Raw genomic sequence first — 25,218 nt, 5'->3', positions numbered from 1 at the left:
GCGAATTGACGTAATTTCCTGTTCCGACAGAGGCGCGAGAGACCCGCGTGGAGAGATGAGGCCCGGTGAGAACTGGGAGAGACTGGGATAAACTGGGATGGACTGGGATAGACTGGAGGGGACTGGGGGGAACTGGGAGTCACTGGGAGGGAACTAGGGGTGACTGGGATAGACTGGGATGGACTGGGATAGACTGGGATGGACTGGGATGGACTGGGGGGGATTGGGAGGGGACTGGGAGTCACTGGGAGGGAGCTGGGGGTGACTGGGATATACTGGGAGGGAACTGGGATGGACTGGGAGGGACTGGGGAGGACTGGGAGGAACTGGGACAAACTGGGAGGGGTTTAAGGACTAACTGGGATGTACTGGGCAGGGATTGGGAGGGACTGGGACAAACTGGGATGGACTGGGATAAACTGGGAGGGACTTGGGGGGACTGAGATGGGAACTAGGATAGACTGGGATATACTGGGGGATACTGGGATGGGGACTGGGATAGACTGGAAGGGGTGTGGGGGTTACTGGGACAAACTGGGAGGGACTGGAGGGGACTGGAAGAGGTTTGAGAGGTGACTGGGATGGGACTGGTTTGGACTGGGAGGGAACTGGGATGGGACTGGGACAAACTGGGATAAACTGGAGGGACTGGGAGGGAACTGGGATATACTGGGATGGGACTGGGATAGAACTGAGATATACTGGGAGAGACTTGAGGGAACTGGGCTATACTGGGACGGGCTGGGAGAGGACTGGTGAGCACTGGGAGAGGTTTGAGGGGTAACTGGGATGGAACTGGTGGGACTGGGAGGGACTGGGGGGGACTGGAATAGACTGGTTTATACTGGGATGGGACTGTGGGGTGCTGGGAGGGAACTGGGACAAACAGGGATAAACTGGGAGGGACCAGGAGGGGTTTGGGGGGGGACTGGGATGGACTGGGATATACTGGGGGGGTCTGGAGGGACTGGAGGGAACTGGGAGGGGATTGGGGGGTAACTGGGATGTACTGGGAGGGGACTGGGATATACTGGGATGGGACTGGGATATACTGGGAGGGGATTGGGGGGCACTGGGAGAGGTTTGAGGGGTAACTGGGATGTAACTGGTGGGACTGGGAGAGAACTGGGACAAACTGGGATGCACTGGGGGAAACTGGGAAGGAACTGGGATATACTGGGATGGGACTGGGAGAGGTTTGGGGGGTAACTGGGATGGGACTGGGGAGTACTGGGAGGGAACTGGGGCAAACTGGGATATACTGGGAGGGACTGGGGGGGTGTGGGAGTTAACTGGGACAAACTGGGATGGAACTGGGAGAAGTTTGGAGGGCAACTGGGATGTACTGGGTTATACTGGGATGTACTGGGATGGGACTGGGGAGTACTGGGTTATACTGGGATGAACTGGGAGGGTTTTGGGGTTAACTGGGGGTAACTGGGATGGACTGGGAGGGGTTTGGGTTATACTGGGATGGACTGGGAGGGAACTGGGTTATACTGGGATGGACTGGGAGGGGACTGGGTTATACTGGGATAAACTGGGAGAGGAACTGGGGATAACTGGGTTATACTGGGAGGGGTTTGGGTTGTACTGGGTTATAGTGGGAGGGGTGTGAGTTATACTGGGATGGACTGGGAGGGGTTTGGGGGTAACTGGGTTATACTGGGAGGGATTCAGGGGTAACTGGGAGGGGTTTAAGCTATACTGGGATGAACTGGGACAAACTGGGGAGGGGTTGGAGCCAAACTGGGAGCACAGGGAGCTCTCCCAGTCCATCCCAGTCTGACCAGTTCCCTCCCGCAGGTTTCAGCCCCCGGGGGGGTCGCGGCGGCTTCCGGGGCCGAGGTGAGTCCCAGTATAAACCAGTATAAACCAGTATAGACCAGTAACCCCCAGTGCTGCCCCTGCTGGCTGTCCCAGTGCCCTCCCAGTTTGCCCAGTTGCTTCCCAGTATCCACCAGTCCCTCCCAGTATGACCCAGTTACCCCCCCCAGTCCCTCCCAGTATCCCCAGTTACCCCCTCAATCCCCTCCCAGTGCCTCCCAGTCCTTCCCAGTATAAACCAGTAACTCTCCCAGTATCCCCAGTTACCCTCCAAGTCTCTCCCAGTTCCCCCCCAGTCCCTCCCAGTACAAACCAGTAACCCCAGTTCCTCTCCCAGTCCCCCCCCAGTTCCCCTCCCAGTCCATCCCAGTACAAACCAGTAACCCCAGTTCCCCCAGTACAAACCAGTAACCCCAGTTCCCCCCCAGTACAAACCAGTAACCCCAGTTCCCCTCCCATTGGCTCCCAGTTCCCTCCCAGTCACTCCCAGTATAAACCAGTAACCCTCCCAGTCCCCCCAGTTCCCCTCCCAGTCAATCCCAGGCCATCCCAGTACAAACCAGTAACCCCAGACCCCTCCCAGTCCCCTGCTAGTCAATCCCAGTCCATCCCAGTACAAACCAGTAATCCCAGTTCCTCTCCCAGTCCATCCCAGTAACCCCAGTCTCTCCCAGTCCCCCCAGTTCCCCTCCCAGTACAAACCAGTAACCCCAGTTCCCCTCCCAGACCCCTCAGTTCCCCTCCCAGTCCAAACCAGTAACTCCAGTTCCCCTCCCAGTTCCCCCCCAGTCCATCCCAGTACAGACCAGTAACCCCAGTTCCTCTCCCAGTACAGACCAGTAACCCCAGTTCCTCTCCCAGTACAAACCAGTAACCCCAGTTCCCCTCCCAGTCCCTCCCAGTCCCCCCAGTTCCCCTCCCAGTACAAACCAGTACAAACCAGTAACCCCAGTTCCCCTCCCAGTCCAAACCAGTAACCCCAGTTCCCCTCCCAGTATAAACCAGTCCATCCCAGTCCCCCCAGTTCCTCTCCCAGTACAAACCAGTAACCCCAGTTCCCCTCCCAGTCCATCCCAGTAACCCCAGTTCCCCTCCCAGTCCATCCCAGGTCCCCTCCCAGTACAAACCAGTACCCCCCAGTAACGCCAGTTCCCCCCGCAGGTTCCGGGTTCCCGCCCCGCGGAGGGGGCGGGGCCAGAGGAGGAGGGGGCGGGGCCAGAGGAGGAGGCGGAGCCCGAGGCGGCCCCAGGGGGCGGGGCCGAGGCCGAGGGGGCGGGGCCAGGGGCGGGGCCAGAGGAGGCTTCAAAGGCGGGAAAAAAGTGACCGTGGAGCCGCATCGGCACGAGGGTAACTGGGGATACTGGTTTATACTGGGAGGGACTGGGGGGACTGGGTTATACTGGGAGGGACTGGGAGGGGATTGGTGATACTGGGGGGGACTGGTTTATACTGGGAGGGACTGGGAGGGTAATTGGGGAGACTGGGTTACACTGGGAGGGGACCTGGGGGGACTGGGTTATACTGGGGGGACTGGGAGGGGATTGGTGATACTGGGGGGGACTGGTTTATACTGGGAGGGACTGGGAGGGTAATTGGGGAGACTGGGTTACACTGGGAGGGGACCTGGGGGGACTGGGTTATACTGGGGGGACTGGGAGGGTAACTGGGGATACTGGGAAGGGACTGGGAGGGAACTGGGGATACTGGGTTATACTGGGGGGACTGGGAGGGACTGGGAGGGTAACTGGGGATACTCATTTATACTGGGAGGGGACTGGGGATCTGGAGAAGCTGCGGGCCCCAGGTGTCCCAAGTGTCCCCAAGTGTATCTCAGGTGTGTCCCAGGTGTCTCAGGTGTGTCCCCAGGTGTCTCCAGGTATCTCAGGTGTCTCAGGTGTATCTCAGGTGTGTCCCCAGGTGTCTCAGGTGTCCCCAGGTATCTCAGGTGTATCTCAACTGTCCCCAGGTGTCTCAGGTGTGTCTCAGGTGTCCCCAGGTGTATTGTAGCTGTCCCCAGGTATCTCAGGTGTCCCCAGGTGTCTCAGGTGTGTCCCCAGGTGTCTCCAGGTATCTCAGGTGTCTCAGGTGTATCTCAGGTGTGTCCCCAGGTGTCTCAGGTGTGTCCCAGGTATCTCAGCTGTCCCCAGGTGTATCTCAGGTATCTCAGGTGTGTCCCCAGGTGTATTTTAGCTGTCCCCAGGTATCTCAGCTGTCCCCAGGTGTCCCCAGGTATCTCAGGTGTATCTCAGGTGTATCTCAGGTGTGTCTCAGGTGTCCCCAGGTATCTCAGGTATCTCAGGTGTGTCCCAGGTGTATTTTAGCTGTGCTCAGGTGTATCTCAGGTGTATCTCAGGTGTCCCCAGGTATCTCAGGTGTATCTCAGGTGTGTCTCAGGTGTACCCCCCCTGTCCCACCCAGGTGTGTTTATCTGCCGGGGCCGTGAGGACGCTCTGGTGACGCGGAACCTGGTCCCGGGGGAGTCGGTGTACGGCGAGAAACGCATCAGTGTCGAGGTACTGGGGGGACTGGGGATACTGGGACATACTGGGACATACTGGTTTATACTGGGAGGGACTGGGACAAACTGAGAGGAAAAAACCCGTCGGTTTTAGGGTAAAAAAATAGGATTTTGGGGGTAAAAATTAAGATTTTCAGGATAAAAATGGGAATTTTAGGGGTGAAAAGGAACTGGGAGGGGACTGGGTTATACTGGGAGGGAACTGGGTTATACTGGTTTATACTGGGAGGGACTGGGAGGAAAAAACCCAGCGGTTTTAGGGTGAAAAATGGGGATTTGGGGGGTAAAAATTGGGATTTTGGGGACAAAAAAAGGGATTTTTTTTAGGAACAGGAAGGGAACTGGTTTATACTGGTTTGTACTGGGAAAGACTGGGAGGGACTGGTTTATACTGGGAGGGACTGACTTATAGTGGTTCATACTGGTTTATACTGGTACATATTGATCTATATTGGTCCATACTGGTTTGTACTGGTCTATACTGGTCTATACTGGTTTGTACTGGTTTATACTGGTCCATACTGGTTCCCAGGATGGCGACACCTCCATGGAGTGCCGTGCCTGGAACCCTTAGTAGGGAGGGACAGTACAAATATACTGGTCCATAGTGGTTTATACTGGTCCCTACTGGTTTATACTGGTCCATACTGGTCTATAGTGGTCTATACTGGTTTATACTGGTCTGTACTGGTCCAAACTGGTTTGTACTGGTCCCCAGGACGGCGACACCTCGGTGGAGTACCGGGCCTGGAACCCGTTCCGCTCCAAACTGGCGGCCGCAATCCTGGGGGGCATCGACCAGATCCACATCAGACCCGGGGCCAAGGTGCTCTACCTGGGGGCCGCCTCAGGGACCACCGTCAGCCACGTCTCCGACATCGTGGGCCAGGTAAACACACCTGAGATACACCTGGGACAGGTAACACACACCTGGGACAGGTAACACACACCTGGGGACACCTGGGACAGGTAACACACACCTGGGACAGGTTATGACACACCTGAGCCCATCCACATCAGACCCGGGGCCAAGGTGCTCTACCTGGGGGCCGCCTCAGGGACCACCGTCAGCCACGTCTCCGACATCGTGGGCCAGGTAACACACCTGGGACAGGTAACACACACCTGGGGACACCTGGGATACACCTGGGGATACCTGGGATACACCTGGGACAGGTAACACACACCTGGGACAGGTAACACACACCTGGGACAGGGAACACACACACCAGGACAGGTAATGACACACCTGGGACAGGTAATGACACACCTGAGCCCATCCACATCAGACCCGGGGCCAAGGTGCTCTACCTGGGGGCCGCCTCAGGGACCACCGTCAGCCACGTCTCCGACATCGTGGGCCAGGTAACACACCTGGGGACACCTGGGAACAGGTAACACACACCTGGGGACACCTGGGGACAGGTAACACACACCTGGGACAGGTAACACACACCTGGGACAGGTAACACACACCTGGGGACACCTGGGGACAGGTAACACACACCTGGGGACACCTGGGATACACCTGGGGATACCTGGGATACACCTGGGACAGGGAATACACACCTGGGACAGGGAACACACACCAGGACAGGTAACACACACACCAGGACAGGTAATGACACACCTCGGACAGGTAACACACACCTGGGGACACCTGGGACAGGTAACACACACCTGGGACAGGGAACACACACCTGGACAGGTAACACACACCTGGGACAGGTAATGACACACCTGAGCCCATCCACATCAGACCCAGGGCCAAGGTGCTCTACCTGGGGGCCGCCTCAGGGACCACCGTCAGCCACGTCTCCGACATCGTGGGCCAGGTAACACACCTGGGGACAGGTAACACACACCTGGGACAGGTAACACACACCTGGGGACACCTGGGACAGGTAACACACACCTGGGGACAGGTAACACACACCTGGGGACACCTGGGACAGGTAACACACACCTGGGGACAGGTAACACACACCTGGGGACACCTGGGACAGGTAACACACACCTGGGACAGGTAACACACACCTGGGGACACCTGGGACAGGTAACACACACCTGGGGACAGGTAACACACACCTGGGGACACCTGGGACAGGTAACACACACCTGGGACAGGTAACACACACCTGGGGACAGGTAACACACACCTGGGGACACCTGGGACAGGTAACACACACCTGGGGACAGGTAACACACACCTGGGACAGGGAACACACACCTGGGACAGGTAACACACACCTGGGGACAGGTAACACACACCTGGGGACACCTGGGATACACCTGGGGATACCTGGGATACACCTGGGACAGGTAACACACACCTGGGACAGGGAACACACACCTGGGACAGGTAACACACATCTGGGGACACCTGGGATACACCTGGGGATACCTGGGATACACCTGGGGATACCTGGGATACACCTGGGACAGGGAATACACACCTGGACAGGTAACACACACACCAGGACAGGTAATGACACACCTGGGACAGGTAACACACACACACCTGGGACAGGTAACACACACCTGGACAGGTAACACACACCTGGACAGGTAACACACACACCAGGACAGGTAATGACACACCTGGGACAGGTAATGACACACCTGGGGACACCTGGGGACAGGTAACACACACCTGGGGACACCTGGGACAGGTAACACACACCTGGGGACACCTGGGATACACCTGGGGATACCTGGGGTACACCTGAGACAGGGAATACACACCTGGGACAGGTAATGACACACCTGGGACAGGTAATGACACACCTGGGACAGGTAACACACACACCAGGACAGGTAATGACACACACCAGGACAGGTAATGACACACCTGGGACAGGTAATGACACACCTGGGGACACCTGGGGACAGGTAACACACACCTGGGGACACCTGGGATACACCTGGGGATACCTGGGATACACCTGGGACAGGGAACACACACCTGGGACAGGTAACACACACCTGGGACACCTGGGGACAGGTAACACACACCTGGGGACACCTGGGATACACCTGGGGATACCTGGGATACACCTGGGACAGGGAACAGACACCTGGGACAGGTAACACACACCTGGGACACCTGGGGACAGGTAACACACACCTGGGGACACCTGGGATACACCTGGGGATACCTGGGATACACCTGGGACAGGGAACAGACACCTGGGACAGGTAACACACAACTGGGACAGGTAACTCACACCTGGGACAGGTAATGACACACCTGGGACAGGGAACACACCTGGGACACAAGTGGGACAGGGAACACACACCTGGACAGGTAATGACACACCTGGGCCAGGTGACACTGGTTTGGTGTCCCCGAGGTTTCTCCAGGTGACCCTGGGTGGGGTATTGATAACTCCTGTTGAACTTTGGTGACCTTTGGTGACCGCCATTGACCTGTGCTGACCCCTGGTGACGTTGGGGTGACCCCTGGTGACCTGTGTTGACCTTTGATGAACCCTTATGACCTTTGGTGACCTTGAGGTGACCTCGGGTGACCTTTGATCACCTCTGATGATCTCTGGGTGACCCCTGGTGACCCCTGTTGACCCTTGATGACCTTTGGTGACCTCTATTGACCTTTTATGACCCCCATTGACCCCCATTGACCCCCATTGACCTTTGATGACCATTGGTGACCCCTGGTGACCTTTAGTGACCTCGGGGTGACCCGCATTGACCCCCATTGACCCCCATTGACCCCCATTGACCCCCATTGACCTTTGATGACCCTGGTGACCCCCATTGACCTCCATTGACCTCCATTGACCTTTGATGACCCTGGTGACCCCCATTGACCCCCATTGACCTTTGATGACCCTGGTGACCCCCATTGACCCCCATTGACCTTTGATGACCCCGGTGACCCCATTGACCTTTGATGACCCCGGTGACCCCTGGTGACCCCCATTGACCCCCATTGACCTTTGATGACCCCGGTGACCCCCATTGACCCCCATTGACCCCCATTGACCTTTGATGACCCCGGTGACCCCCAGTGACCCCCATTGACCTTTGATGACCCCATTGACCCCCATTGACTCCCATTGACCTTTGATGACCCCGGTGACCCCCAGTGACCCCCATTGACCTTTGATGACCCCCATTGACCCCCATTGACCTTTGATGACCCCGGTGACCCCCATTGACCCCCATTGACCCCCATTGACTCCCATTGACCTTTGCTGACCCCCGGTGACCTTTGCTGACCCCTGGTGACCCCCGGGTGACCTGTGGGCGTGTCCCCCCCAGGAGGGCGTGGTCTACGCCGTGGAGTTCTCGCACCGCTCGGGCCGGGACCTGCTCAACGTGGCCAAGAAAAGAACCAACGTGGTGCCCGTCATCGAGGACGCCCGGCACCCGCACAAGTACCGCATGCTCATTGGTCAGTCTGGGGCCCAAAATATCCTAAAATAGCCCAAAATATTCCTAAAACAGCCCCAAAATATCCCCGAAATTATCCCCAAAATATCCCTAAAATAGCCCCAAAATTGTCCCAAAGTATCCCCAAAATATCGCCGAAATTATCCCAAAATAACTCCTAAAATAGCCCCAAAATATCCACAAGGTATCCCTAAAATATTCCCAAATTATCCCTAAAATATCCCCAAAATACCCCCAAATTATCTCCAAAATATCCGCAAATTAGCTTTTAAAATAGCCCCAAAATATCCCTAAAATAGCCCCAAAATATCTGCAAAAATATTCCCAAATTATCCCCAAAATATCCCTAAAATTGTCCCCAAAATATCCCCAAATTATCTCAAAATATTCCCAAATTAACTCCTAAAATAGACCCAAAATATTTCCAAAATATTCCCCAATTTACTCCCAAAATATCCCCAAAATAGCACCAAAATTATCCCAAAATATCCCCAAATCAACTCCTAAAATATCCCCAAAATTATCCCCATATTGTCCCCAAAAATACCCCCAAAATATCCCCAAAATACCCCCAAAATACCCCCAAAATATCCCCGGCACCCGCACAAGTACCGCATGCTCATTGGTCAGTGAGAGACCCAAAAATTATCCCAAAATAGCCCAAAATATTCCTAAAATAGCCCCAAAATATCCCCGAAATTATCCCCAAAATATCCCTAAAATAGCCCCAAAATTGTCCCAAAGTATCCCCAAAATATCGCCGAAATTATCCCAAAATAACTCCTAAAATAGCCCCAAAATATCCACAAGGTATCCCTAAAATATTCCCAAATTATCCCTAAAATATCCCCAAAATACCCCCAAATTATCTCCAAAATATCCGCAAATTAGCTTTTAAAATAGCCCCAAAATATCCCTAAAATAGCCCCAAAATATCTGCAAAAATATTCCCAAATTATCCCCAAAATATCCCTAAAATTGTCCCCAAAATATCCCCAAATTATCTCAAAATATTCCCAAATTAACTCCTAAAATAGACCCAAAATATTTCCAAAATATTCCCAAATTTACTCCCAAAATATCCCCAAAATAGCACCAAAATTATCCCAAAATATCCCCAAATCAACTCCTAAAATATCCCCAAAATTATCCCCAAATTGTTCCCAAAAATACCCCCAAAATATCCCCAAAATATCCCCAAAATATCCCCAAAATATCCCCAAAATACCCCCAAAATATCCCCAAAATACCCCCAAAATACCCCCGGCACCTGCACAAGTACCGCATGCTCATTGGTCAGTCTGGGGCCCAAAATTATCCTAAAATAGCCCAAAATATTCCTAAAATTATCCCCAAATTATCCACAAAATATTCCCCAAATTATCCCAAATTACCTCCTAAAATAGCCCCAAAATATCCTCAAATTATCCCCAAAATTATCCCTAAAATTATCCCGAAATATCCCCAAAATTATTTCCAAAATATCCCCAAATTATCTCCAAAACATCTCAAACTAACTCCCAAAATATCCCAAAATTATCCCCAAAATATTTCCAAAATATTCCCAAAATAGCCCCGAAATTATCCCAAAATATTTCCAAAATATTCCCAAAATAGCCCCAAAATATCCCTAAAATATCCCCAAATTGTCCCCAAAATAGCCCCAAATTAACTCCTAAAATATCCCCAAAATAACCCCAAAATATCCCCCAATTATCCCTAAAATATCCCAAATTAACTCCCGAAATTATCCCCAATTAACTCCCCAAATATCCCAAAATTATCCCCAAATTATCTTTAAATTAACTCCCAAAATATCCTCAAAATATTCCCCAAATATCCCCAAAATATGCCCAAAATTATCCCTAAAATATCCCTAAAATAGCCCCAAATTATCCCCAATTAACTCCCAAAATATCCCCAAAATTATCCCAAAATATCCCCAAAATATCCCCAAAATTATCCCAAAATATCCCCAAAATATCCCCAAAATATCCCCAAAATTATCCCAAAATATCCCCAAATTAACTCCTAAAATATCCCAAATTAACTCCCAAAATATCCCAAATTTTTCCCAATTGGGAATTTTGTGGGAATTTTGTGAGAATTTTATGGGAATTTTGAGCTCCTGACTCGAATTTTGGGGGAATTTTTTGGGAATTTTTGGGAATTTCATTTTCCTGGCTGGAATTTTCTGGGAATTTCGGGAATTTTTGGTCAGAATTCCAGGATAATTCAGGAATAATTCCCCTTTCCCCAGACAATGTTGACGTGATCTTCACCGACATGAAATTTTATGGGAATTTTATGAAAATTTTATGGGAATTTTGGGGAAATTTTATGGGAATTTTGTGGGAATTTTATGGGAATTTTGTGGAAATTTTATGGGAATTTGGGGGAAATTTTATGGGAATTTGGGGGAAATTTTATGGGAATTTTGTGGGAATTTTGGGGAAATTTTATGGGAATTTTGTGGGAATTTTATGAGAATTTTATGGGAATTTTGTGGAAATTTTATGGGAATTTTGTGGAAATTTTGGGGAAATTTTATGGGAATTTTGTGGGAATTTTATGGGAATTTTGTGGGAATTTTATGGGAATTTTGTGGGAATTTTATGAGAATTTTGTGGGAATTTTTTGGGAATTTTTTGGGAATTTTTTGCTCCTGGGTTGAATTTTGTGGGAATTTTGAGGGTTTTTGCTGGAATTTTGTGGGAATTTTGTGTTCCTGGGTGGAATTTTAGGGGAATTTTATGAGAGTTTTATGGAAATTTTATGAGAAATTTTTGAAATTTTATGAGAATTTTATGGGAATTTGGGGGGAATTTTGGGGGAATTTTCTGAGAATTTTGTGGGAATTTTATTGGAATTTTTGCTGGAATTTTATGAGAATTTTATGGAAATTTTATGAGAATTTTATGAGAATTTTGTGGAAATTTTCTGAGAATTTTATGGGAATTTTATGAGAATTTTATGGGAATTTTGTGGAAATTTTATGGGAATTTTGGGGAAATTTTATGGGAATTTTGGGGGAATTTTTTGGGAATTTTTTGCTCCTGGGTTGAATTTTGGGGGAATTTTGAGATTTTTTTGCTGGAATTTTGGGGTTTTTTTTCCTGGAATTTTGGGGGAATTTTATAGGAATTTTATGGGAATTATGTGGGAATTTTAGGAGAATTTTATGGAAAGTTCATGTTCCTGGGTGGAATTTTATGGGAATTTTGGGGTTTCTTTTCCTTGGAATTTTGGGATTTTTTCCTGGAATTTTGGGGTTTTTTTTCCTGGATATTTTAGGTGAATTTTGTGGGAATTTCGTGTTCCTGGTTGAGTTTTTTTCGGAATTTTATTGGAATTTTTGCTGGAATTTTATGAGAATTTAATGGAAATTTTATGAGAATTTTATGAAAATTTTATGGGAATTTTATGAAAATTTTATGGGAATTTTGGGGAAATTTTATGGGAATTTTGTGGGAATTTTATGGGAATTTTATGAGAATTTTGTGGAAATTTTATGGGAATTTTATGAGAATTTTGTGGAAATTTTATGAGAATTTTATGAGAATTTTATGGAAATTTTATGGGAATTTTGTGGGAATTTTATGGGAATTTTGTGGGAATTTTTTTGGGAACTTTTTGCTCCTGGATTGAATTTTGTGGGAATTTTGAGGTTTTTTGCTGGAATTTCGGGGTTTTTCTTGGATTTTTGGGGGAATTTTATGGGAATTTTGGGGAATTTCGTGTCCCAGGTTAAATTTTCTGGGAATTTTGGGAATTTTGCCCAGAATCCCGGGATAATTTGGGAATATCCCCATTTTCCTCAGGCATGGTGGATGTGATCTTTGCCAACGTGAAATTTTATGGGAATTTTGTGCTTCTGGCTGGAATTTTATGGGAATTTTTGGGAATTTCATGTTCCTGGCTGGAATTTTGGGGGAATATTTCAGGAATTTTGTGCTCCTGGGTGGAATTTTGGAGGAATTTTGGTGTTTTTTCCCTGGATTTTTGGGGTTTTTTTTCTGGAATCTTCAGGGTTTTTTCCTGGAATTTTGGGGTTTTTTTTTTCTGGAATTTTGGGGGAATTTTTGGGAATTTTGTGCTCCTGGGTGATTTTTTTGGGAAATTTTGGGGGTGGAATTTTGGGGTTTTTTTTGCTGGAATTTTGGGGGAATTTTTTGGGAATTTTGTGCTCCTGGGTGACATTTTTGGGGAATTTTGGAGTTTTTTTGCTGGAATTTTGGGGGGTTTTTTGCTGGAATTTTGGGGTTTTTTTGCTGGAATTTTGGGGGAATTTTTGGGAGTTTCATTTTCCTGGCTGGAATTTTGGGAATTCTGCCCAGAATCCCGGGATAATTTGGGAATATCCCCGTTTTCCCCAGGCATGGTCGATGTGATCTTCGCCGACGTGGCGCAGCCGGACCAGACGCGGATCGTGGCCCTGAACGCCCATCACTTCCTGCGCTGCGGGGGGCACTTCCTCATCTCCATCAAGGTACCACACCAGTACGGACCAGTACGGACCAGTATAAACCAGTATAGACCAGTATGGACCAGTACAGACCAGTATAGACCAGTATGGACCAGTACAGACCAGTATAAACCAGTATAAACCAGTACGGAGCTATTGGAAGAGGAATGGGGGAGTCAGGACCAGTAACAAACCATTAAAAACCAGTAAAAACCAGTTCAGGGTGCTGGGAATGGGTTTGGGGGGGTTAGAAACCAGTATGGACCAGTATAGACCAGTACGGACCAGTACAGACCAGTATGGACCAGTATAGACCAGTACAGACCAGTATGGACCAGTATGGACCAGTATAAACCAGTATAAACCAGTACGGAGCCATTGGAAGGGGAATGGAGCAGTCAGGACCAGTAACAGACCAGTAAGAACCAGTAAAAACCAGTTTGGGGTGCTGGGAATGGTGTTGTGAGGGTTAGAAACCAGTATGGACCAGTATAAACCAGTATAAACCAGTATAAACCAGTATAAACCAGTACAGAGCCATTGGAAGGGGAATGGGGCAGTCAGGACCAGTAACAAACCAGTAAGAACCAGTTTGGGGTGCTGGGAATGGGGTTTGGGGGGGTTAGAAACCAGTATGGACCAGTATAAACCAGTATGGACCAGTATGGACCAGTATAAACCAGTATGGACCAGTATGGACCAGTATAGACCAGTATAGACCAGTATGGACCAGTACAGACCAGTATGGACCAGTATAGACCAGTATGGACCAGTACAGACCAGTATAGACCAGTACAGACCAGTATGGACCAGTACAGACCAGTATGGACCAGTACAGACCAGTATGGACCAGTATGGACCAGTATGGACCAGTATAGACCAGTATAGACCAGTATGGACCAGTATAGACCAGTACAGACCAGTATAGACCAGTATAAACCAGTACGGAGCCATTGAAAGGGGAATGGAGGAGTCAGGACCAGTAACAGACCAGTAAGAACCAGTTTGGGGTGCTGGGAATGGGTTTGGGGGGTTAGAAACCAGTATGGACCAGTATAGACCAGTATGGACCAGTATGGACCAGTATAAACCAGTATAGACCAGTACAAACCAGTATAGACCAGTACAGACCAGTATAGACCAGTATAAACCAGTACGGAGCCATTGGAAGGGGAATGGAGGAGTCAGGACCAGTAACAGACCATTAAAAACCAGTAAAAACCAGTTTGGGGTGCTGGGAATGGTGTTGTGAGGGTTAGAAACCAGTATAGACCAGTATGGACCAGTATAAACCAGTATGGACCAGTACAAACCAGTATAAACCAGTATAAACCAGTACGGAGCCATTGGAAGGGGAATGGGGCAGTCAGGACCAGTAACAGACCATTAAAAACCAGTAAGAACCAGTTTGGGGTGCTGGGAATGGTGTTGGGGGGGTTAGAAACCAGTATAGACCAGTATAGACCAGTATGGACCAGTATGGACCAGTATAGACCAGTATGGACCAGTATGGACCAGTACGGACCAGTATAGACCAGTATGGACCAGTATGGACCAGTATAGACCAGTATGGACCAGTATGGACCAGTATAGACCAGTATGGACCAGTATAGACCAGTATGGACCAGTATGGACCAGTACGGACCAGTATGGACCAGTACAGACCAGTATGGACCAGTATAGACCAGTATGGACCAGTATGGACCAGTATGGACCAGTATAGACCAGTATAGACCAGTATGGACCAGTATGGACCAGTATAGACCAGTATAGACCAGTATGGACCAGTATGGACCAGTATAGACCAGTATAGACCAGTATGGACCAGTATGGACCAGTATAGACCAGTATGGACCAGTATGGGGCACTGGGAGTGGAAATGGGGGTTTTCACTGGTTTGAACTGGGATTGAACTGGTTCTAACTGGGATTTCACTGGTTTTTACTGGTTTGAACTGGTTCAAACTGCCATTTAACTGGTGCCAAACTGGTTCTCACTGGTTCAAACTGGTTCTCACTGGTCCTAATTGGAATTTAACTGGTTCTAACTGGGATTTCACTGGTTCAAACTGGTCCTAACTGGACTTGAAGTGGTTTTTACTGGTTTGAGCTGCCATTGAACTGGTTCAAACTGGGATTTCACTGGTTCAAACTGGTCCTAACTGGGAATTAACTGTTTCAAACTGGTGTTGAACTGGTTCAAACTGGGATTTCACTGGTTCGAACTGGGATTTCACTGGTTCAAACTGCCATTGAACTGGTTCTAACTGGGATTGAGCTGGTTCTAACTGGGATTGAACTGGTTCTAACTGGGATTGAACTGGTTCTAACTGGGATTGAACTGGTTCTAACTGGGATTGAACTGGTTTTAAATGGGATTTAACAGGTTTTGACTGGTTCAGACTGGGATTGAACTGGTTTTCACTGGTTCTAACTGGGATTTCACTGGTTCTAACTGGAATTTAACTGGTTTTATTGGGATTTCACTGGTTCTAACTGGTTCAAACTGCCATTTAACTGGTTCTAACTGGTGTTGAACTGGTTCTAACTGGGATTAAACTGGTCCTAACTGGGATTTCACTGGTTCTCACTGGGATTAAACTAGTTCTAACTGGGATTTCACTGGTTCTAACCGATTTTAACTGGTGTTAAACTGGTTCTAACTGGTCCAAACTGCCATTTAACTGGTTCTAACTGGGAATTAGCTGGCCCTAACTGGCATTTCACTGGTTTTCACTGGTCCTAACTGGGAATTAACTGGGAATTAGCTGGCCCTAACTGGCATTTCACTGGTTTTCACTGGTCCTAACTGGGATTGAACTGGAATTTAACTGGTTCTATTGGGATTTCATTGCTTCCAACTGGGATTGAACTGGTTTTCAGTGGTTCAAACTGCCATTTAACTGGTTCTAACTGGTCCTAACTGGTGCTGAACTGGTTTTATTGGGATTTAACTGGTTCTATTGGGATTTCACTGGTTCTAACCGGTCCCAACTGGGATTTAACTGGTTCTAACTGGGAATTAACTGGTCCTAAGTGGTTCTAACTGGTTCTCACTGGTTCAAACTGGGATTTCACTGGTTCTAACTGGGAATTAACTGGGAATTAACTGGTCTTAACTGGCATTTCACTGGTTTTCACTGGTCCTAACTGGGATTGAACTGTTTCAAACTGGGATTTAACTGGTTCTAACTGGTCCTGACTGGGATTGAACTGGTTCAAACTGGGATTTAATTGGTTCTGATTGGTCCTAACTGGGATTTCACTGGTCCTAACTGGTCTTCACTGGTCCTAACTGGTCCTAACTGGGCTTGAAGTGGTTTTTACTGGTTTGAGCTGCCATTGAACTGGTTCTAACTGGGATTTCACTGGTCCAAACTGGTCCTAACTGGGAATTAACTGTTTCAAACTGGTGTTGAACTGGTTCGAACTGGGATTTCACTGATTCTAATTGGGATTTCACTGGTTCTAACTGGGATTGAACTGATTCTAACTGGGATTTCACTGATTCTAACTGGGATTGAACTGGTTCAAACTGGGATTGAACTGGTTTTAAATGGGATTGAACTGGTTTTAAATGGGATTTAACAGGTTTTGACTGATTCAGACTGGGATTGAACTGGTTTTCTCTGGTTCAAACTGGTTCTAACTGGGATTTCACTGGTTCTAACTGGTTCAAACTGCCATTGAACTGGTCCTAACTGGTGTTGAACTGGTTCTAACTGGGATTGAACTGGTTCTAACTGGGATTTAATTGGTTTTTACTGGTCCTAACTGGGATTTCACTGGTCCTAACTGGTCCTAACTGGTTCTAACTGGGATTTCACTGGTCCAAACTGGTCCTAACTGGGAATTAACTGTTTCAAACTGGTGTTGAACTGGTTCTAACTGGGAATTAACTGTTTCAAACTGGTGTTGAACTGGTTCTAACTGGGAATTAACTGGTTCTAACTGGGATTGAACTGGTTCAAACTGGGATTGAACTGGTTTTAAATGGGATTTAACAGGTTTTGACTGGTTCAGACTGGGATTGAACTGGTTTTCACTGGTTCAAACTGGTCCTAACTGGGATTTCACTGGTTCTAACTGGTTCAAACTGCCATTGAACTGGTCCTAACTGGTGTTGAACTGGTTCTAACTGGGATTTCACTGATTCTAACTGGGATTTCACTGGTTCAAACTGGTCCTAACTGGGAATTAACTGTTTCAAACTGGGATTTCACTGATTCTAACTGGGATTTCACTGGTTCAAACTGCCATTGAACTGGTCCTAACTGGTGTTGAACTGGTTCTAACTGGGATTTCACTGGTTCTAACTGGGATTTAATTGGTTCTGATTGGTCCTAACTGGCATTTCACTGGTTTTCACTGGTCCTAACTGGGAATTAACTGGTCCTAACTGGGATTGAACTGGAATTTAACTGGTTCTATTGGGATTTCATTGCTTCCAACTGGGATTGAACTGGTTTTCAGTGGTTCAAACTGCCATTTAACTGGTTCTAACTGGTCCTAACTGGTGCTGAACTGGTTTTATTGGGATTTCACTGGTTCTATTGGGATTTCACTGGTTCTAACCGGTCCTAACTGGGATTTAACTGGTTCTAACTGGGAATTAACTGGTCCTAAGTGGTTCTAACTGGTTCTCACTGGTTCAAACTGGGATTTCACTGGTTCTAACTGGTCCTAACTGGGAATTAACTGGTCTTAACTGGCATTTCACTGGTTCAAACTGGTTCTAACTGGGATTGAACTGGTTCTATTGGAATTTAACTGGTTCTATTGGGATTGAACTGGTTCTAACTGGGATTTCACTGGTTCAAACTGGGATTAAACTGGTTCTAACTGGTCCTAACTGGCACTGACCTAGTCCTAACTGGTCCAAACTGGTCCTAACTGGGATTTCACTGGTTCTGTTGGGATTTCACTGGTCCTAACCGGTCCAAACTGGGATTTCACTGGTCCTAACTGGTTCTAACTGGGATTTAATTGGTTCTGATTGGTCCTAACTGGGATTGAACTGGTTCTAACTGGAATTTAACTGGTTCTATTGGGATTTCACTGGTCCAAACTGGTTCTAACCGCTCCAAACCGGTGTCCCAGGCCAACTGCATCGACTCGACGGCGCCGGCCGAGGCGGTGTTCGCGGGGGAGGTGAAGAAGATGACGGCGGAGAGGATGAAACCGCAGGAGCAGCTGACCCTGGAGCCCTACGAGAGGGACCACGCCGTGGTGGTCGGCGTCTACCGGTGACTGGGGGATACTGGTTTATACTGGGAGGGACTGGGGGGAAAAATCCCGGGGGGGTTGGGTGAAAAAACGGGGATTTTAGGGGTAAAAATGGGGATTTTGTGGGTGAAAATGGGATTTTGGGGGGTAAAAAGGGAACTGGGTTATACTGGGACAGACTGGGTTATACTGGGTTATACTGGGTTATACTGGGTTATACTGGGAGGGACTGGGGGGAAAAATCCCGGGGGGTTTGGGTGAAAAAACGGGGATTTTATGGGTAAAAATGGGGATTTTATGGGTGAAAAATGGGGATTTTATGGGTAAAAATGGGAATTTTATGGGTAAAAACGGGAATTTTGGGGATAAAAAGGGAACTGGTTTATACTGGGAGGGACTGGGAGGAAAAAACCTTGTGGTTTTAGGGTGAAAAATGGGGATTTTGGGGGTAAAAATGGGATTTTTAGGAGATGAAAAGGGAACTGGGTTATACTGGGTTATACTGGGACGGACTGGGAGGGGACTGGGTTATACTGGTTTATACTGGGAGGGACTGCGGGGAAAAATCCCGGGGGGTTTGGGCGAAAAAATGGGGATTTTAGGATGAAAATGGGGATTTTATGGGTGAAAATGGGATTTTTATGGGTAAAAATGGGAGTTTGGGGATAAAAAGGGAACTGGGTTATACTGGGAGGGACTGGGAGGAAAAAACCTTGTGGTTTTAGGGTGAAAAATGGGGATTTTGGGGGTAAAAATGGGATTTTTAGGAGATGAAAAGGGAACTGGGTTATACTGGGTTATACTGGGTTATACTGGGACAGACTGGGAGGGGACTGGGTTATACTGGTTTATACTGGGAGGGACTGGGTTATACTGGGAGGAAAAAACCTGGTCGTTTTATGGGAAAAAATGGGGATTTTATGGGTAAAAATGGGATTTCTTGGGGATAAAACCAGAGTGGGTTATACTGGGACAGACTGGGTTATACTGGTTTATACTGGGTTATACTGGTTTATACTGGGAGGGACTGGGTTATACTGGGAGGAAAAAACCTGGTCGTTTTATGGAAAAAAATGGGGATTTTATGGATAAAAATGGGATTTTTGGGGATAAAAAGGGAACTGGGTTATACTGGGTTATACTGGTTTATACTGGGAGGGACTGGGGGGAAAAATCCCGGGGGGTTTGGGTGAAAAAACGGGGATTTTATGGGTGAAAAATGGGGATTTTATGGGTAAAAATGGGATTTTTATGGATAAAAATGGGAATTTTGGGGATAAAAAGGGAACTGGTTTATACTGGGAGGGACTGGGAGGAAAAAACCTTGTGGTTTTAGGGTGAAAAATGAGGATTTTGGGGGTAAAAATGGGATTTTTAGGAGATGAAAAGGGAACTGGGACTGACTGGGTTATACTGGGACAGACTGGGAGGGGACTGGGTTATACTGGTTTATACTGGGAGGGAACTGGGTTATACTGGGAGGAAAAAACCTGGTCGTTTTATGGGAAAAAATGGGGATTTTATGGGTAAAAATGGGATTTCTTGGGGATAAAACCAGAGTGGGTTATACTGGGACAGACTGGTTTATACTGGTTTATACTGGGTTATACTGGGTTATACTGGGAGGGACTGGGGGGAAAAATCCCGAGGGGTTTGGGTGAAAAAATGGGGATTTTAGGGTGAAAAATGGGGATTTTATGGGTGAAAATGGGATTTTTGGAGATGAAAAGGGAACTGGGACTGACTGGGTTATACTGGGTTATACTGGGACAGACTGGGAGGGGACTGGGTTATACTGGTTTATACTGGGAGGGACTGGGTTATACTGGGAGGAAAAAACCTGGTCGTTTTATGGGAAAAAATGGGGATTTTATGGGTAAAAATGGGATTTCTTGGGGATAAAACCAGAGTGGGTTATACTGGGACAGACTGGGTTATACTGGTTTATACTGGTTTATACTGGTTTATACTGGGAGGGACTGGGGGGAAAAATCCCGGGGGGTTTGGGTGAAAAAACGGGGATTTTAGGGTGAAAAATGGGGATTTTATGGGTGAAAATGGGATTTTTATGGGTAAAAATGGGATTTTGGGGGATAAAAAGGGAACTGGGTTATACTGGGAGGGACTAGGAGGAAAAAAACTTGTGGTTTTAGGGTGAAAAATGAGGATTTTGGGGGTAAAAATGGGATTTTTAGGAGATGAAAAGGGAACTGGGTTATACTGGGTTATACTGGGACAGACTGGGACAGACTGGAAGGGGACTGGGTTATACTGGTTTATACTGGAAGGGAACTGGTTTATACTGGGAGGGACTGGGGGGAAAAATCCCGGGGGGTTTGGGTGAAAAAACGGGGATTTTAGGGTGAAAAATGGGGATTTTATGGGTAAAAAATGGGATTTTGGGGATAAAAAGGGAACTGGGTTATACTGGAGGGGACTGGTTTATACTGGTTTATACTGGGAGAGACTGGGTTATACTGGGAAGGAACTGGTTTATACTGGGAGGGGACTGGGTTATACTGGGAGGAAAAAACCTGGTCGTTTTATGGGTAAAAATGGGATTTTTGGGGATGAAAAGGGAACTGGGTTATACTGGGAGGGGACTGGGTTATACTGGGTTATACTGGTTTATACTGGGAGGGACTGGGGGGAAAAATCCCGGGGGGTTTTGGTGGAAAAATGGGGGGTTTAGGGTGAAAAGTGGGGATTTTATGGGTAAAAATGGGATTTTGGGGGGTAAAAAGGGAACTGGATTATACTGGGTTACACTGGATTATACTGGTTTATACTGGGAGGGACTGGGAGGTACTGGGGGGAAAAATCCTGGTGGTTTTAGGGTGAAAAATGTGGATTTTATGGGTAAAAATGAGATTTTGGGGGATAAAACCAGAGTGGGTTATACTGGGACAGACTGGGTTATACTGGTTTATACTGGGTTATACTGGTTTATTCTGGGAGGGACTGGGATGAACTGGTTTATACTGGGAGGGACTGGGGGGAAAAATCCCGGGGGGTTTGGGTGAAAAAACGGGGATTTTAGGGTGAAAAATGGGGATTTTATGGGTGAAAATGGGATTTTTATGGGTAAAAATGGGAGTTTGGGGGATAAAAAGGGAACTGGTTTATACTGGGAGGGACTGGGAGGAAAAAACCTTGTGGTTTTAGGGTGAAAAATGAGGATTTTGGGGGTAAAAATGGGATTTTTAGGAGATGAAAAGGGAACTGGGTTATACTGGGTTATACTGGGACAGACTGGGAGGGGACTGGGTTATACTGGTTTATACTGGGAGGGACTGGGGGGAAAAATCCCGGGGGGTTTGGGTGAAAAAATGGGGATTTTATGGGTAAAAAATGGGGATTTTAGGGTGAAAAATGGGAATTTTATGGGTAAAAACGGGAATTTTATGGGTAAAAACGGGAATTTTGGGGATAAAAAGGGAACTGGGTTATACTGGGTTATACTGGGAGGGGACTGGGTTATACTGGTTTATACTGGGAGGGACTGGGGGGAAAAATCCCGGGGGGTTTGGGTGAAAAAACGGGGATTTTATGGGTAAAAATGGGGATTTTGTGGGTGAAAATGGGATTTTGGGGGGTAAAAAGGGAACTGGGTTATACTGGGACAGACTGGTTTATACTGGGAGGGACTGGGGGGAAAAATCCCGGGGGGTTTGGGTGAAAAAACGGGGATTTTATGGGTAAAAATGGGGATTTTATGGGTAAAAATGGGATTTTTGGAGATGAAAAGGGAACTGGGACTGACTGGGTTATACTGGGTTATACTGGGACAGACTGGGAGGGGACTGGGTTATACTGGTTTATACTGGGAGGGACTGGGTTGTACTGGGAGGAAAAAACCTGGTCGTTTTATGGGAAAAAATGGGGATTTTATGAGTAAAAATGGGATTTCTTGGGGATAAAACCAGAGTGGGTTATACTGGGTTATACTGGAGGGGACTGGGTTGTACTGGGTTATACTGGGACAGACTGGGACAGACTGGGAGGGGACTGGGTTATACTGGACGGACTGGGAGGGACTGGGGGGAAAAATCCCGGATGGTTTGGGTGAAAAAATGGGGATTTTAGGGTGAAAAATGGGGATTTTAGGGTGAAAAATGGGATTTTTATGGGTAAAAATGGGATTTTGGGGGGTAAAAAGGGAACTGGGTTATACTGGGGGATACTGGATTATACTGGTTTATACTGGGAGGGACTGGGAGGTACTGGGGGGAAAAATCCTGGTGGTTTTAGGGTGAAAAATGTGGATTTTATGGGTAAAAATGAGATTTTGGGGGATAAAACCAGAGTGGGTTATACTGGGTTATACTGGTTTATACTGGAGGGGACTGGGTTGTACTGGGTTATACTGGGACAGACTGGGACAGACTGGGAGGGGACTGGGTTATACTGGGACAGACTGGGAGGGACTGGGGGGAAAAATCCCGGGGGGTTTGGGCGAAAAAATGGGGATTTTAGGATGAAAAATGGGGATTTTATAGGTGAAAATGGGATTTTTGTGGGTAAAAACGGGAATTTTGGGGGTAAAAAGGGAACTGGGTTATACTGGGACAGACTGGGTTATACTGGGTTATACTGGGAGGGACTGGGAAGAAAAAAAAAAAAGGGAGATTTGGGTGAAAAAATGGTTATTTTAGGTATAAAAATGTGCTTTTGGGGGATAAAAAGTGAACTGGGTTATACTGGTTTATACTGGGAGGGACTGGGGAGTTACTGGGAGGGTCCAGAGTGTGCAACTGGTCTATACTGGTCCATACTGGTCCATACTGGTCTATACTGGTCCATACTGGTCTATACTGGTCCATACTGGTCCATACTGGTCCATACTGGTCTATACTGGTCCATACTGGTCTATACTGGTCTATACTGGTCTATACTGGTCTATACTGGTCCATACTGGTCCATACTGGTTTTTGCTGGTCTATACTGGTTTTTACTGGTTCTCACTGTCCCCTCTCCCCCCCCCCCAGGCCGCCCCCAAAGGAGAAATGACGTCATCGCACCCCCGACCCGCCAGGGGGCGCCATCGGAGGGGGCGTGGCTTAGAGCGGAAGTTTTTGTCACGAAACCGGAAGTGGGCGTGGGTTAGACCGGAAGTTCTCTGTCCAAGCCGGAAGTGGGCGTGGCCTAACACGGAAGTGAATCGGGATGGGGGGAGGGGTCCGAGGGGGGTTTTGGTAAATAAAGGAAAATTTGTTAATTGGTGTCGTTAATTAATTAATTGTGGGGTTAATTAATGGGTTGGGGGTGGGTAATGGGGGTTAAAACGCTCTGGGGGATTAATGGAGTTATTAATTAATTAATGGGTTAATTAGGGGCGTTAATTTGGGTTAATGGAGCTCATTAATTAATTATGGGCGTTAATTGGGGTTAATGGGGTTCATTAATTAATGGGGAGGGATTTAATGAGGGATGTTAATTAGGATTAATGGGGTTCATTAATGGGACAGAAAATATTAGGGGTGTTAATTGGGCTCATTAATTAATGAGGACAGAATTAATTAACTTGGGCTAATGGAGCTCATTAATTAATGGGGACAGTATTAATTAGAGGCATTATTTTGGGTTAATGGAGCTCATTAATTAATGGGACAATTAATTAGGGGTGTTAATTGGGGTTAATGGAGCTCATTAATTAGGGAGGTTAATTGGGGCTAATGGCGCTCATTAATTAATGGGGAGGGAATTAAATAGGGGAGTTAATTTGGGTTAATGGAGCTCATTAATTAATGGGGACAGAATTAATTAGAGACATTGATTTGGATTAATGGGATTCATTAATTCATTAGGGGCATTAATTGGGTTTAATGGGGTTCATTAATTAATGGGGACAGAGGGGCATTAATTGGGGTTAATGGAGCTCATTAATTAATTATTTAGGGATGTTAATTTGGGTTAATGAAGCTCATTAATTAATGGGACAGAGTTAATTAGGGGCATTAATTGGTGTTAATGGAGCTCATTAATTAATGGGGAGGGAATGAATTAATTAATTAACACCATGGCCCAAAACTGACCCAAAATCCCCAGAATTCACCCCAAAAATGGCCAAATTTAACCCAAAAATGGGAAAATTCAACCCAAAAACTGTCAGTGGTGGGGGAGGGGTCAGTGGGGGGAGGGGTGACCTCAAAGTGACCACAAGGTGACCATGAAGTGACCACAAAGTGACCACAAGGTGACCCCAGACTGACCATGAGGTGACCACACAGTGACCACAAGGTGGCCTAAAGGTGATCCCAGAGTGACCACAAGGTGGCCCCGGAGTGACCAAAGAACTGACCACAAGGTGACCCCATGGTGACCCCAAAGTGACCACCAAGTGACCACAAAGTGACCCCAAGGTGACCCCAAACTGCCCACAAAGTGACCACAAGGTGACCATAAAGTGACCTTAAAGAGACCTCAAGTTGACCCCCAGGTGACCCCAAACTGACCACAGAGTGACCACAAGGTGACCCCAGAGTGACCATGAAGTGACCACAAAGTGACCACAAGGTGGCCTGAAGGTGATCCCAGAGTGACCACGAAGTAGCCCCAGAGTGACCAAAGAAATGACCACAAAGTGACCAAAACCCAAACCCAGAGTGACCTCAAGGTGACCCCAGAGTGACCACGAAGTGACCACAAGGTGACCACAAAGTGACCAAAGAACTGACCACAAGGTAACCATAAAGTGACCTCTAAGTGACCCCCAGGTGACCCCAAACTGACCACAACGTGACCAAAAACTGACCAAAGAACTGACC

General features: G+C 47.4%; 1 protein-coding gene across 1 annotated transcript; it reads left to right on the top strand.

The window, feature by feature from the left end:
• The first annotated feature begins 14 nt into the window (after positions 1-14).
• FBL (fibrillarin) lies at positions 15-23,650 on the top strand. The gene is made up of 9 exons (XM_083880631.1): positions 15-65; positions 1,807-1,848; positions 2,989-3,174; positions 4,246-4,340; positions 5,064-5,234; positions 8,630-8,762; positions 13,138-13,250; positions 18,326-18,471; positions 23,440-23,650. The coding sequence occupies exons 1-9, from the start codon at positions 56-58 to the stop codon at positions 23,459-23,461; spliced, it is 918 nt and encodes a 305-aa protein (XP_083736757.1). The 5' UTR covers positions 15-55; the 3' UTR covers positions 23,462-23,650.
• Positions 23,651-25,218: the final 1,568 nt, after the last annotated feature.

Source organism: Zosterops lateralis, assembly GCF_965231275.1.
Source record: "Zosterops lateralis genome assembly, chromosome: 31".
NCBI lineage: Eukaryota > Metazoa > Chordata > Aves > Passeriformes > Zosteropidae > Zosterops > Zosterops lateralis.
The sequence above is the reverse complement of the archived record's forward strand: the minus strand, read 5'-3'. Positions and strand labels throughout refer to the sequence as shown.